General features: G+C 33.7%; 1 protein-coding gene across 1 annotated transcript in view; it reads right to left on the bottom strand.

Annotated features, from left to right (window-relative positions):
• The window catches only part of WDR78 (WD repeat domain 78), a 103,418-nt gene that overhangs the window by 26,967 nt on the left and 59,728 nt on the right, over positions 1–16,723 (bottom strand). The window contains exon 7 of the mRNA XM_008569003.1: positions 5,645–5,800. Within this exon, the coding sequence (XP_008567225.1) occupies positions 5,645–5,800 (156 nt within the window). The remainder of the gene's footprint in view (positions 1–5,644; positions 5,801–16,723) is intronic.

The raw sequence follows: 16,723 nt of genomic DNA, 5'->3' as shown, positions 1-16,723 counted from the left end.
AACACATTTATAAATAACAAAGAGGTCAAAGAAGTCTCGATGAAATTAAAAAATAATGTGAACTAAATAAAAAGGAAAACAAAGCAAATCAAAATTTGTGAGATGCAGCAAAAAACGGTGCTTAGAAGGAAATTTATAGCATTAAATGCATATATTAGAAAAGAAAGTCCTAATATCAGTAATCAAAGTTTCCACATTAGGACATTAGAGAAAGAAAAGTAACATAATTCTAAAACTATCAGGAAAAAGAAAATAAAAATTAGAGCAAAAATCGATAAAACTGAAAATAGAAAATCACTAGAGAAAATTAATGAAACCAAAAGTCGGTTCTTTGAAAATACCAATAAAATTCATAATCTTTAACCAGGCTAACCAAGAAAAAAAGAAAAAATATACAATTGCCCATATGAGAAATAGAAGTATCATCACTACTGATGCCATGAACCTAAATGACTAATAAGGAAATTGTGTGAACAATTTTCTGCCCACAAAGTTTATAACTTAGATGAAATGAAACAATTCCTTGAAAGATACAAACTACCAAAACTCACACAAGGAGAAATGGATTACCTGAATAGGCCCAGATCTATTAAAGAAATTGAGTCAATAATTAATAACCTTCCAAAATAGAAAGCATCAGGTCCAGATGGCTTCACTGATGAATTCTAACAAACATTTAAGACAAAAATATATCATTATTACATAGTCTATTTTAGAATATAGGTGAAGAGAGAACATTTTTCATCTTATTTCATTAGGCTAGCATTACCTGAATACCAAAACCAGATGAAGGTATTACAAAAAAGAAAAATTAAAGAACAATTTCTTGCATGAAAATAATGCAAAAGTCCTCAACAAAATATTAGCAAATAGAATTCAACAATTTATAAAAAGAATTGAACAACATGACCAAATGAGTTTTTCCAGGTATGCGAAGCTTGTTCAACATTTGAAAACTGCTAATGAAATCCATCAGATCAACAAGCTAAAGAATAACAATCATATCATAACAATAGATGCATAAAATGCATTTGTTGGGCAGAGCCTGTGGCGCACTCGGGAGAGTGCGGTGCTGGGAGCACAGCAGCGCTTCCGCCGTGGGTTCGGATCCTATATAGGGATGACCAGTGCGCTCACAGCGCTCACTGGCTGAGCACGGTGCGGCCGGTCTCCAAAAGGACAAAAAAAAAAAAAAAAAAAAGCATTTGTCAAAATCTAACACATATGCATGATAAAAACTCCCAGAAAACTAGGAATAGAGGGGAACATCCTCAAGCTGATGAAGAACACATACCAAAAAACCCTACAGCTAACATTATACATAATGGTAAGAAACTGAAAATCTTCTCCCCAAGATCAGGAATAAGGCTAGGATATCCCTTCTCACAACTATTCAACATAGTACTAGAAGTTCTAGCTACTAATACAGAAATACAAGAAAAGGAAATAAAAGTTATACAGCCTAGGGGAAAAAAAACAAACTTTTTTTGCAGATGACATGACTATCAGTGTAGAAAATCCCAAAGAATCATCAAAAAAACTCCTAGGACTAAAAAGCAATTTGAGCAAAGTCACAGGATATAAGGCTAATATACAAAGTCAATTGTTTCTTATAATCCAGCAATGAACAACTGGAATTTGAAATTAAATCCACAATACCATTTACATTAGCACCAGGAATTAGTCAGGCATAAATCTAACAAAATATGTATAGAATCTTTATAGGGAAACTATGAAGGTCTGATGAAAAAAAAAATCAAAGATAAATAAATTTTCATGGATAGAAAGATTTAATATTGTTAAGGTAACAATCCTCCCCAACTTGATCTACACATTCAGTACAATCTCAATGAAAATCCTAGCAAGTTATTTTGCAGATATCAATAAACTTGTTCTAAAGTTTATATGAAAAGGAAAAAGACCTAGAATAACCAACACAATACTAAAGAACAAAGTCAGAGAACTGACACTACCTGATTTTAAGAATTACTATAAAGCTACAGTTAATCAGTATTAGTGAAATAACAGACAAATTGATCAATAGAAGAGAATAGAGAGCCCAGAAATAAACCCACATGATAACTGATATCTGATAAAAGATCAAAGCAATTGGACAACTGGACATCCATATGCAAAAAAATTAGTCTAAACACAAAACTTACACCATTCACAAAACTAACTGAGTGGACTTTAGACCTAGATGTAAAATGCAAAACCATAAAATTTCTAGAAGACAACATAGGAAAAAATGGTGGTAAGTTTTTAGATGCAGCATCAAAAACACACTCCAAAAAGCAAAAAATTGATAAATTGGACTTTATTAAAATTGAAAACTTCTGGTCTGTGAAAAACCCTGTTGAGAAAATGAAGAGAAAAGCCATAGACTGGCAGAAAATATTTGCAAAACATGTATCTGGTAAGGAACTTATATCCAAATCATACACGGAACCCTTAAAACTCAATAATAAGAAAACAAACAGCCAAATTTTAAAAAGAGCAAAAGCTTCACATAGATACCTCACCAAAGAAGACATAAAGATGCTCATCATCATATGTCATATGGAATTGCAAATTAAAATGAGATGCCATTACAAACCTATTAGAATGGCTAAAAACAAACAAACAAACAAAAACAAACAAAAAACAGTACCAAATGCTGACAAGTTTGAAGACCAACGGAAATGCTCACTCATTGCTGGTGGAATGCAAAACGGTACAACCACTTTGGAAGACAGTTTGGTAGTTTCTTAAAAGGCTAGACATACTCTTTCTTACTATACAGTCCAGCAATTGAGCTCCTAGGTATTTACCCAAATGAGCTGAAATCATATGATCACACAGAAACCTGCATACAAATGTTTATAACAGCTTTGTTTATAATCACCAAAAACCAAAAGCAACCAAGATGTTCTTTGACAAGTGAATACATAAGCAAATGTTGGTACATCCATCCAATGGAATATTATTATTCAACTATAAAAATAAATGAGCTGTCAAACCATAAAAAAATAAAGAAACATGGAGGAGCCTTAAATGCATATTGTTTAGTAAAAGAAGCCAGCCTGAAAAGGCTATACATATTGTATGATCCCAAGTATATGACAATTTGGAAAAGGCAAAACTATAGAGACAATAAAAATTAAAATATTAGTGATAATCAGGGTTACAAGAAGAAAGGGAAATGATAAACAGATGGAACATGGCAATATTTAGGGCAGGGAAATTATTCTGTATGAAACTGTAATGGTGGAAACATGTCATTATGCATTTGTCAAAACACATTGAACTGTACAACACAAAGAATGGACCTTAATGTAAACTATGGATTTTAGTTAATAATATATCAATATTGCTTCACCAATTATAACAAATGTACCACACTAATGTAAGATATTAATAATAGAGGACACTGTGCACTGTAAGTGGAGGGATGTGGAGATTATATGCATCTATCAGTACTATCTGCTCAATTTTTCTGTAAATCTAAAACTGTACCAGAAAAGTCCATTAATCAATTTTTAAAATCTAAAGCACTATTTCAGTGGAGGGATGTGGAGATTATATGCATCTATCAGTACTATCTGCTCAATTTTTCTGTAAATTTAAAACTGTACCAGAAAAGTCCATTAATCAATTTTTAAAATCTAAAGCACTATTTCAAAAAAAAAAAAAAAGCCCATGAGAGAAAATAATTTTTCTCCATGAAATATGGTCTTACATTCAAAGATGAAAATTATGGGACTTTTCCTCTTGAATATGATAAAATACAATCTGTACATTCAAAGTTTAAATGGAATTAGAAACATATCTTAAAACAAATATGGACCATATTTAATTTTTCTCTTATTTTAATTTTGTATTTGTACTATAAAATCTCAGTTAAAAGGGATCTTAGAGGTGATCTATTCCTAGTTTTCATCTGAATTTCCTTTACATTCTCCATAAACCTGATCATTCAGCTCTGTTGCCTATTTTTTTCTATTTTTTATTTTCTCCCTTTTCCTAGTTCTGTTTTCCCTGTGCCCCTGACTGGCCATAATACTAAAATATCTTTATTTTTTATTTTAGTTATTAAATACGGTTTTATTACCGCCTTTTGCTTTTAGAAGCATACCCATACACACACAAAATAAAAGACTCACAAATTGAGACTTATTTTTCTTTTGGAACTTTGCACTTGCACTCTTTTGTGGTTCGATGGCTTTAATGAGTGTGTTGGGGTACACATATCCAATCTGAAGTTCCAATGTAGTTTTCAGTCTAAGGTTGGATTTTCCTGAGCAGTATTTGGTAGCTTCTAAAAGTAAACCTGTTGTATGGACATGCACACTTAAGCCACAAAAATATTTCTTTAGTGATAACTAATAATTCATTCTTCCCCTTCATTTTTCTTTGGGAAAACAAACTGGTCTTCATTATAAACAACTTTCAATAAAACATAGCTATAGTCTACATAACTGTGAATATGATTAAAGAAACAAAAGATTATGGGTCATAGAGAAATAAATCATGAGGACACCTCAAAAGATCCTTAGTCATCAAACTATGAGCATAGATTTAAAGAGAACATTAAACAAGGTCGTGTGGATCTATAGTCTCCTAAGGAAATGTAGTCAAATACAAATAAGGTAATTGTTTTCTGGAATTTATTGCTCTCTTTGAACTTTGTATTTCAAAATATTTAAGGATTTACTGAACTTTTAAATAGTACATCTATCTTTGGGTCAAAATTAGTGAAAGTAGAAACATTTCAGTTTAATTACAAAAATTTGCCAAAACTTCACAAAAACATGTCAGGTTACAGTCACAGTGCTTTGAAACGAGGACTATAATACAAATGTAGTAATATAATTTATAAGAAAAAGACATAAAACTTCACAATAGGAAGAGTAAAATTAGATAATCACAAAATATTCAGAAGTGGAACTTAACAAATATCTTACAGCTGGACTTCGTAAAAATTCTTCCATGTCGCCAGGTACATCTGGAAAGTTGCAATTCTGTGTTGGTTGACTTATAACATTTTACCTTAAAACTTAAGTTGTAATGCAAGGTTTCTTAACATTGGCAGTACAGTATTGACATTTTTGGGTTGGATAATTCTTTGTTGAAGGGGCTGTCCTGTGTACTGAAAGATTTTTAGCAGTATCCCTGGCAACTACCCACAAGATGTCCGCCATAGTTATGACAACGAAAAATGTCCCCAGACATTGCCAGACGTACCCCAGGAAGGTAAAATAACTTCCTCCCCCTTCCCCCAGTTAAGAGCTACTGTTAATTTATCTCCATTTTAAGCAGTCATAGAGCTAGTATATATTCTTTTTCTGGTAAGTTAATTAATCTACAGAAAGAAAGTGAAATTAAAATGATGGAACTCATATATATGAAAGACAGCTTAAGAGCAAGTAAAAAAGCACTAGAAAAAGATAGAAACTTTGAAAACTCTTGACAGATATTCAAGAAAAAATAAATTTCTCAGTTCAGAATTCAAGACAATGCGAAAGAGTAACAGCACTATTTCTGGGTAATAGTTGTACTTTTCATGTTCCATCAGAAAGAAAACATCGCAACTGTCAAAAAAGAATTTATTTAAAATGTCCCATGACAGCATCATTCCAAAAAACTGAAACAAATGAAATCTTACTTTTTTCTATAGTATTCCCTGACCATCTTTGGTTCTGATCTTTAGGAAGTACACTTGGTTTACTACTTAATTCAACTGCAGATTTTCTTACTGGTAAAGATGAAAGTTCCACAGCATTATAAGAATCATACAAATCCCAGGCAGTGGACATCATGCCTAAATAAAGAGACAGAAAGGTAAAAATTATTTTAAACTAAATTCCTATATTTTAGCTTTATGCACTCTAGTTGCAGCAAAATCTAAGATGAGAATATCTACTGTTTATTTAAAAAAACATACTATCGTTTACAACAACGGCAGGAAGTGGATAAAGATGACAAAGAAATAAATCATAAGGATACCTCAAGAGAGCCTTAGTCATCAAACTATTAGCATCTACAAATACTTTAGTGCTTTGGGATTAACTCTAAATAATACCATTTTTTCCAACCCCTGCACCTCCCACCGTTCTACCTCATAATTTTATCAGTCTGTCATCATAGGGCTGCCTTGGTGATATGGACCTGGAAAGCCATGTTGTAACAAGACTTTTATGTTCCTTTACTTCTGGTTAGTATATAACATGTTATTATTCTACAGATCTGTTTATTTGTAAGCATTTAATTCCATTTTCATAAAGTAAAATTTCCTATATAACTAATATGTGAAAAGATCATATCTGTTGGGAAAATGATAGGCCTTTGTTCTGAAGAAACTTCTTGGTATGGTTATTATCTTCTCTTAAATTTTGTGTTTAAGTTAGCTAAATTTATTGAAATCATCAAGTATAACAATGGTCTCCAAATAAAAATTCAAAGTGTTATTTATCTTCAAGTAATATTTTTTTTTAAATCTCTCAATCTCTTTCACTGTTGATTTATAATGCTTCTATAGCAATTATTTTATCACTGAATATGTAACATATATATTCCTACATGCTTAAACTTACCAAACTTTCAGTTAAAAAAATGGTGATTTAATAAAGAATTTCTCTCCTTAAAAATCAAAACAATCTGGATCTAATAAATGCAGCTACTCCATTGCTATAACTATTATTTTCCTATTACATAATGATGAAGCTCTGGTATCTAAAAATGTTTTCAGTGGGTAAGAATGTTAACTCAAATTCCATAGTAATATTTCTGTCTTAATGAACTTATCTTAGCAGCATCTAACAAAGACATGCACAGAATAAATACCTGCTATATTTTGCTGAATTGAAAAGGGTACAATTTCCATGTTCATAAGGAGATCTTAGAAAGATATTATATCTTTGAACACTGAATTAACTTTTTTTTCCTTCCTTTAACTGAAAGTTTAGTAAGTTTAGCATATAGGAATATATTGTTATGTGGCCACTAATGTAATAATTGCTACATAAATAAACATACATATTATAAATTAGCAATGCAAGATGTTAGGATGATTTAAACTTGTTTCTTTTTTGAAGATAACAAATAACTGCTACTTTTAGTTTGGGTACCATCATTACATTTGTTCATTTGAACAAGTTTAATTAACCTAAGAAACAGAAAATCTCAAACCCATCAAATCGTATACATTAAATGTCCTGTTTTGTATATCAATTATATTTCAATAAAGCTGTTAAAAAATGACAAAATCTCAAACCACATGCCCTAATATCATGTACAAGATGGGTAATTAATAATAAATGATTGTGACTTCCCAGTTATACAGTATTAAAGAAAGCTTATTTTAAGTGATATCAAGAAAAAGTATCCCAAATTATATCTTTTTTTCAGCATTTCCGAGTCTCTGATATGTGTAAATAGTTTTTAAAAGGCAAAGAAATGCAGGTGCTGGCAGTTGGCAATTGGATAGCGAAAGGTAATACAGAGGAGATAATGGGCAGGACACCAACAGCATTTGCTACAAGAGAAAAAAAGGCCATTTTTAAAAAAAGAAAGCAAAGTAACAATCCAATTTTTGAGAATTCTATAATTAAAATGGGCTGGTTTTCAGTTTTCCCCCTGCTGCCTTGAGTTTTCCCTATTAAAATAATGATGGTGATGATGATGATGATAATAATAATAATAATAATAATAATAATAATAAATTGACTATTTATGTACTTATTTGAGATAAAGTTCAGACTCAGTTGGTCAGTTCCCACACACCTACACCTAAATATATAAATTGCCAATGGGATCTATATAAAAATTATTCAAAATTTGCACATAAGACAATGGATATCTCCACAATATTATTCAATTCAGGTTTGTCTCTTTATATATGTTATGTCCTTTAGCAAAATTTAGTGACTTTTTTTTTATAAAGTGGTACTGATTTCTTAAGTATATTCCTAGGTAGTTTATGATTTCATTGGACAGGGGATTACTTTTTCCATCTTATTTTAAAATTAGTAGTTATTGATTTTATATATAATATATCTTGCCTTTAACCACCTAGCTGAAAATTACTATTTTATTAGAACTATAATTTGAAAATTTTTTTATTGAGCTGAAATTTATATCACACAAAATTAACCATTTTAAAGTGTACATTTTATTGGCATTTAGGACATTCACAATGTTGTACAACCAACACATTATCAAGTTCCAAAACATTTTTATCACCCCAAAAGAAAATTCTGTACCCATTCAGCAGTCACTCCCCATTTCTCCTTTCCCCACTCCCTGGCATGCATCAAACTGCTTACTGTCTCTATGGACTTACCTGTTCTGGATATTTTATATAAATGGAATCATATAATATGTGACCTTTTGTCTCTGGCTTCTTTCACTTAGCATAATGTTTTCAAAGTTGATCCATGTGGTGGCATGTATCAGTATTTTATTCCTTTTTATGACTAAATAATATTCCATTGTATGTATTTACAACATTTTGTTTACCCATTCATCCACTGATGGACATTTAAGTTATTTCCACTTTTTGGCTAATGTAAGTACTGCTGGTATGAACATGTGCATACATGTATTTGAGTACATGTTTTCAACTCTTTGGAGTATATATCTAAGAGTGGAATTGCTGAGTCATATGGTAATTCTATGTTAAACTTTTTGAGAAACTACCAAACTTTTTTCACAGAAGCTGCACCACTTTACCTTCTCACCAGCAGTATGTAAGGGCTCCAATTTCTTTCTTTTTTTTTTTTTTTAAAGAAAATGGAATTTATTGCTTACAGTTTTTTTTTTTTTGTTAAATTTTTATTTTGTCAATATACACTGTATATGATTATTATGGCCCATCAAGGGCTCCAATTTCTTGACGTTGTTGTCAACACTTATCTTCCTTTTCTTATATTGTAGGCAGCCTAATGGATGAGAAGTAGTAGTGGTTTTGATTTGCATTTCTTAATGATTAATGAAATTAAATATCTTTTTATGTGCTTGTTGGCCATTTGTATATCTTCTTAGAAAAATGTCTATTCATGTTTTGTGTTTTCATACTCCATTATGTCTACAAAAATGCCCATTTTCAACATAGGATATTTTCAACTTACAATGGATTTATAGGGATGTAACGCCATTGTAAGTCAAGGAGCACCTGTATAGACTTCTCAGCTTTCTTTTGGTTACTATTTGCATCCTTTTATACATATTTGTGCCTTTGAATCTAAAGTGAGTGTCTTGTAGACAGCATATAGTTAAATCATATTGTTTTTCTTTTAATCAATTTTTCCAATCTCTACCTTTTAAGTAAAGAATTTGACCCATCTATATTAAGAGCAATTACTGATAAGAAAGAACTTATATCATTTTGCTGTTTGCATTCTTTGTTTTATATCTTCTTTGTTCTTCAATTCCTTACATACTGCCTTTTGTATTTAGTTGTTGTTTTTCTAGTGTGCCACTTTGATTCTTTTCTCTTTTTCTTTTCTGTAATTTTTTAGTTACTTCTTGGTGTTTACAACAGGTATTACGATTAACTTATTAAAATTATCACTATCTATTTTAAATTAAGACCATCTTACTTCAATAGTGTACAAAAACTATGCTCTTATACAGCTTTGTCCCATCCACTTTATGTTGTTTTCACAAATTACATCTTTGCACATTGTGTACCTTTAAAATAGTCTTTAATTATTGATTTATGTGTTTATTTTAAATCAAAAAAAGAATACTAAAATTATGACAATACTGGATTTTGTACTCACATATGTAGTTACCTTCACCACCGTTCTTTATTTCTTCATATGGTTTCAAGTTACAGTCTAGTGTCCTTTTATATCTACCTAAGGGACTCCCTTTAGCATTCCCTGTATGGCAGTTTTATTAACAACAAATTCTTTTAGCTTTTGTTTATCTTGTAATGTCTTAATTTCTTCCTTCATTTTTGAAGGGTATAGAATTCTTGGTTAACAGTTTTATTTTTTCTTTTAGCACTTTTTTTATTAGAACATAATTGATTGTAGATAACTGTGGGGTACAGCATTGAATATTAATTCCTCTGTGCAATATGCGATGCTCAAATCAGGATAATTAGTATATCCAACATTACACAATGCAATCATATTTTATGGCCCTTTACCAATTTCTTGATAACCTCTTCCTCTCTCCTGCATTCCCACCTATTCTCTCCTTTTGAAAGTTCAACAAATTATTGGGATTGTTGTATCTTTATTTCTTTTTTTATTTGTTTATCATTTACCTCCAACTTATGAGTGAGGACATGAGATATTTCTCTTTCTTTTTTTTTTTTTCCTTTTTGTCTTTTTTACTGACCGGTAATGGGATCGCAACCCTCGGTGTTGCGCCCGCTCCGCGCTCAGCCAGTGAGCGGGAACCGGTCTCCACATGGGATCCGAACCCTCGGCGGGAGCGCCGCTGCGCTCCCAAGCGGCGCACTCTCCAGTGCGCCACCAGGCCGGCCCAGATATTTCTCTTTCTGTGCCTGGCTTATTTCACTTAACATAATTTTCTCTAAGTTTATCTGTATTGCTGTAAATGGCAGAATATCATTCTTTTTTATGGCAGAGTAGTATTCCATTGAATATATATACCACATTTTCCTTATCCAGTCATCCATCAATGAACATTTAGATTAGTCCCAATTATAGGCTATTGTAGATAGAACTGCAATAAACAGGAGTGCAAGTATCCCTTTGATATAATGATTTCCATTCCTTCGAGTATATACCCAACAGTGGGATTGCTGGATCATATGGCAGTCCTATCTGTAGTTATTGGAGGAACCTCCATATTGTTTTCCATAATAGCTGCATTAAATTATAGTTCCACCAACAGTGTATGAGGTTTCCTCTATCTCTGCATCCTTGCCAGCATTTGTTATTCTGTCATTTTAATAATCACCAGTTTAACTGGCATGAGACAATGTGGTTTTGATTTGCATTTCCCTGATTCTGAGTGATGTTGAGCATTTCCCATGTGTCTATTAGACATTTGTGTATCTTTCTTTGAGAAATGCCTATTCAGCTCCTTTGCACATTTTTAAATTACGTTCCTTGTTTTGTTACTGTTCAGTTGTTTGAGTTCATTATATATTCTGGATATTAATCCCTTGTTGGATGCATAGTTTGCAAATATTTTCTCCCATTCTGCTCTGTTAATTGTTTCTTTTGCTAGGCAGAAGCTTTTTAGTTTAATATAATCCCATTTGTTTAGTTCTTCTTTTGTTGCCTGTGCTTTTGTGGTTTTATTCATAAAGTCTTTGCCTAGCCCTACCTCCTCAAATGTTTCCCCTATGTTTTCCTTTAGGAATTTTATAGTTTCCAGTCTTATACTTAAATCTTTAATCCATCTTGAGTTGATTTTGGTATATGGTGAGAGGTATAGGTCCAGTTCCATCCTTCTACTTATGGGTATCTAGTTTTCCCAGCACCATTAATTGAAGAAGCAGTCTTTTCCCCAATGTGTGTTTTTGGTGCCTTTGTTAAAGATCAGTTGGCTGTAAGTATGTGGGTGGATTTCTGGGTTCTCTATTCTGTTCCATTTGTCTGAGTGTCTGTTTTTATGCCAGTACCATGTTTAAGTTACAATAGCTTTGTAATATAATTTGAAGTCAGGTAGCTTTATGCCTCTGGCTTTATTTATTTATTTGATTTTTTTTTTGCTCAGGATTGCGTTGGCTATTCGGAGATTTTGTTGTTCCAAATGAGTGTTAGGATTTTTTTTTTATTTCTATGAAGAAAGTCATTGGTATTTTGATGCGGATTGCATTGAATCTGTAGATTGCTTTGGGCAGTATGGACATTTTCACAATATTAATTATTCCAATCCAAGAGCATGGAATGTCTTTCCATCTTTTTGTGTCCTCTTCAATTTCTTTAAGCAGTGATTTGTAGTCCTCATTGTAGAGGTCTTTCACCTCCTTAGTTAAATTGATTCCTAGGTATTTTATGTTTTTGATGACTATTCTAAATGGGCTTATTTTCTCAATTTCTTTTTCTGACAGTTTGTTATTGGAGTATAAAAACACTACTGATTTTTGCATGTTGATTTTGTATCTTGCAACTTTACTGAAGTCACTTATCAGGTCTAATAGCTTTTTGGGAGGGTTCTTATGTTTTTTTTGTATATAGGATCATATTATCGGCAAACAGAGAAAGTTTGCATTTGTCTTTCCAGTCTGGATGCCCTTTATTTCTTTTTCTTGCCTGACTGCTCTGGCTAGTACTTCCAATACTGTGTTAAATAGGAGTGGTGAGAATGGGTATCCTTATCTTATTCCTGTTTTTAAGTGAAAAGCTGAAAGCTTTGCTGGTGTGTTTGTCATATATGGCCTTTACTGCATTGAGATACTGTCCTTCTATGCATAATTTGTTGAGAATCTTTATCATGAAGGGATAAGGAATATTGTCAAACGCTTTTTCTTCATCTATTGAGATAATCATCTGGTTTTTATCCTTGATTTTGCTGACATGGTGCATCACATTTATTGATATGTATATGTTGTACCATCCATACATCCCGGGGATGAATCCCACTTGATCATGGTGTATAATTTTTTTGAAGTGTTTCTGTATTCTGATTGCTTATGTTTTGCTGAGGATTTTTAAGCCTATGTTTATCAGAGATACTGGCCTATAGTTTTCCTTTTTTATTGTATCTTTATCCAGTTTTGGTATTAGGGTAATGGAGACCTCATAGACGGAGTTTGGGAGAATGGCTTTTGTTTCAATTTTTTTGAATAGTTTGAGGAGAACTGGTATTAATTCCTCTTTAAAAGATTGGTAGAATTCAGTAGTAAAACCTTCTGGTCTTGGGCTTCTCATTGTTAGGAGACTGCTGATTGCTGCTTCAATATCATTCCTTGTTATTGGTCTCTTCAGGTTTTTTTATTTCTTCTTGGTTCTGTCTTGGCAGTTTGTATGTGTCCGGAAATTTATCCATTTCCTCCAGGTTTTCAATTATTTGGCATACAGTTGTTTCAGTGTTCTGTAATGATTCTTTGTATTTCTGTGGTATTGGTTGTAATGTCTCCTTATTCATTCCTGTTTTTTGTTATTTGGGTCTTAGTGTTCTGTAATGATTCTTTGTATTTCTGTGGTATTGGTTGTAATGTCTCCTTATTCATTCTTGATTTTTGTTATTTGGGTCTTTTCTCGTAATGTCTCCTTATTCATTCCTGTTTTTTGTTATTTGGGTCTTTTCTTTTTTTAGTTAGCATAGCTAATGATTTGTCTATTTTGTTTATCTTCTCAAAAACCAACTTTTTGTTTCATTGATCTTTTGTATCATTTTTTGTGTCTCTATTTCATTTAGTTCTGCTGTTATCTTAATTATTTCTTTCCATCTACTAATTTTGGGATTGGCTTGTTCTTGTTTTTCTAGTTCTTTGAAGTGGAGCATTAGGTTATTTGAAATCTTTCTATTCTTTTAATGTAAGCATTTATTGCAATAAACTTCCCTCTTCGCATTACTTTTGAAGTACACCACAGGTTTTCATATGATGTGTCTTTATTTTTATTATTTTCAAGAAATGTTTTGATTTCTTGTTTAATTTTTTCTTGGATCCGTAGGTCGTTCAGGAGCATGTTAGTTAATCTCCATGTATTTGTACAGTTTCCTGAGTTTTGCTTGTTATTATTGATTTCTGGTTTTCATCTGTTGTGGTCTGAAAAGATACTTGAAATGATTTCAGTTTTTAAAAATTTATTGAGACTTGATTTGTGACCTAACATGTGTTCTATCCTAGAGAATGTTCCAAGTGCTGATGAGAAGAATGTATATTCTGTAGTTGTTGGATGAAATGTTCTGTAGATATCTCCTAGGCCCAATTTTTCTAAAGTGTAGTTTTAAATCCTGTGTTTCTCTATTAGTTTGTTGCTTAGATTATCTGTCCAGTGCTGAGAGAGGGATGTTCAGGTCCCCAGCTATTATCGTATTGGGGTATACCTCTTTTTTTTAGGTCTAAAAGTTTATGCTTTATATATCTGGGTGTCCAGTTTGGGTGCATATGTATGTACAATTGTTATCTCTTCTTGATGGATAGATTCAATTATCATTATATAATAGCCTTCTTGATCTCTTTTTTTTTTTTTTTTTTTTTTTTTTTTTTTTTTTTCCGTGTCCGGCAACGGATCGCAACCCTCAGTGTTGCCCCCGTACTGGACCGGGGACCGGCAACGGGATTGCAACCCTCAGCGTCGCTCCCGCGCCTCGCTCAGCCAGTGAGCGGGAACCGGTCTGCATGTGGGATCCGAACCCTCGGGCGGGAGCGCCGCCGCGCTTCCCAAGCGGCGCACTATCCAGTGCACCACTGGGCCGGCCCTTGATCTCTTTTTATAGTTTTTGGTTTACAGCCTATTTTACCTGATATAAGAATAGCTACTCCTGCTTATTTTTGGTCTCAATTTAGATGGTCTATCTTTTTCCATCTCTTCATTATTAGTCTATGTGTGTATTTAAAAACGGGGCAAGTCTCTTGAAGACAGTATGTAGTTGGCTGTAGCTTTTCAATCCAATCAGTCAGTCTGTGACTTTTGAGTAGGGAATTTAATCCATTCACATTTAGGGTTGTTATTGAAAAGTATTCTCTTACTCCTGGAATTTTATCAATTTTCATTTGGATGTCTTAAATATCTTTTGTTCCTTTCTCCCCCTTTTTATTTATTTATTTATTTTCATCAGTATATGTGGGTATTTTGAGGTGGTAAGATATAGTTTCTTTCTTTTTCATTTCTATTTTTGTTCTGCATGTGGGTTTTGTTCTTTTTTGTTGTTTTCATAGTAGTAATTATCATTTTTCAGATTCCAAATACAGGATTCCCTTGAGGATTCTTATAGAACTGGTCTCTGGTGATGTACCTCCTGCAGTTTTTGTTTGTCTGGGAAATAGACTATTTTTCCTTCCTTTCTGAGGTTTAGCCTTACTGGGTATAGTATACTTGGCTGGAATTTTGTCCTCTTAGTATTTTGAATATATTCTCTTCTGGCCTGAAGAGTTTTTGTTGAAAAGTCTTCTGTTATTCAGATGGGGACTCCCTTATAGGTGACTTGCTGCTTTTCTCTTGCTTCATATCCTGGATACTTTTTCTCATTTTCTTGTGTTACCTGAGTCTTCTTGTATCTCATTGAGTGTCCTTAAGATTGTTGTTTGGAACTCCTTGTCAGTTATTTCAAGGGTTTCCTGTGCTCTGGGATCTTGTACTTGAGAATTATTGCATTCCTTTGGTGGTGTCATATTTCTTGGTTCCCCCCGCCCCCCCGCCGCCCCTGGTATTTCTAGTATCTCTACATTGATTTCTGGTCATCCGGTAGAGTAGTTGCTTCTTCTGTTACCCTGGAATGAACTTTAAAGAGAGAGGCTCTTTCCTGTAGATGTGTTTTATATTGACTGCTGAGTAGGATGTTTTAGTATGGGTTCCAGGTAGACACAGTAATGTAGTCTCCATGTGGGTACTTCAATCATATTCAGTGTCGGAGTTGCATGTGAGTGCCTCTGTGGCCTAGGCACTGGAGAACTTAGTGATTCCTTGCTGAGTTCAGTGACACTGTGTTTGTTCATTAAGGATGTGGGCAAGCTCTCAAGTTCTTAGGAGAAGTACTTGTCACTCTTTGACTGGGGTGGGTGATCCTGGGTGGGCTTGTTGGCACCATGGCTTATGTCCTGTGACCGTAATCAGTGCACTGGGATATATTGGAAGTCCTTAGTTTGAATGGGTGACCCTGGGTGGGGTTTCTCTTTCCTCTTTCATACAGACAGAGGCTTCTTCTGGATTCCTTCTTTTCCCAGTTGGATGATGGTATGGTGGTGATTGGGAGTTTTCTTCTTCACTCTGTTTGGGTATCCTGGGTTTCTGCACTCTTGGGCATTTCCATGTGTGTCTCTTGCCAGATCTAAGAGGTCATGTGGGCTTTGCATGTACCTCCAATCCTCAGGTTTGCTACCACATGTATCAACATAATTCCCCCTGTGAATTGGGCCACTGGGTAATGGTTCTGTACTCATTCACCTCTTTCCTCAAGCTCTGCTGGATACTGTCCTCCTATCAATGCTGTTGAGTGGTCAGCATGCTGCCAACATGGCAGCACTGGCTTCTGTGGTGGTAGTGGCTGCTGCTGTGGCAGTGGCTCTGGTGATGGCTATGGTGGATGGCCCACACAGCAGCAGTGCCTGTGGCAGTGGTGGGAGATGCCTTCAGCTCCTGAGATCCCGTGTGCTCCTGCCATCAGTTGGGTCTTTTAGCACTTTAAATAAGTCTTCCTACTGACTTCTGTCCTCCAGAATTACTGCTGAGAAATTGGATATTAAACTTATTGCAGATCCTTTGCTTGTGATGAGTCACTTTTCCTCTACTGTTTTCAAGATTCTCTCTTTGTGTTTTGACAGCTTGATTATAATGTGCCTCACTATGGATCTCATTGTGTTTATAGTTCTTGAAGTTTGTTGAGCTTCTTGGTTGTGCAGATTTATGTCTTTTGTCAAATATGAGAAGGTTTGGGACATTATTTCTTCAGACATTCTTTCCCTTTTTCTCTTTCCTCTTCTCTCTTTCTAAGATTCCCATTATGTGCATGTAGGTAAGTTCGATGGTGTCTCACAAGTCTCTCAGGATCTGTTCATGTTTCATTATTTTTTTCTTTCTGCTTCTCAGACAGAATCATTTTAATTGACCTATCTTTAAGAACTACTGATTAGGGGCCGGCCCGGTGG

This window comes from Galeopterus variegatus, unplaced genomic scaffold (genome assembly GCF_000696425.1).
Source record: "Galeopterus variegatus unplaced genomic scaffold, G_variegatus-3.0.2 Scaffold458, whole genome shotgun sequence".
NCBI classification, from domain to species: domain Eukaryota; kingdom Metazoa; phylum Chordata; class Mammalia; order Dermoptera; family Cynocephalidae; genus Galeopterus; species Galeopterus variegatus.
The sequence above is the reverse complement of the archived record's forward strand: the minus strand, read 5'-3'. Positions and strand labels throughout refer to the sequence as shown.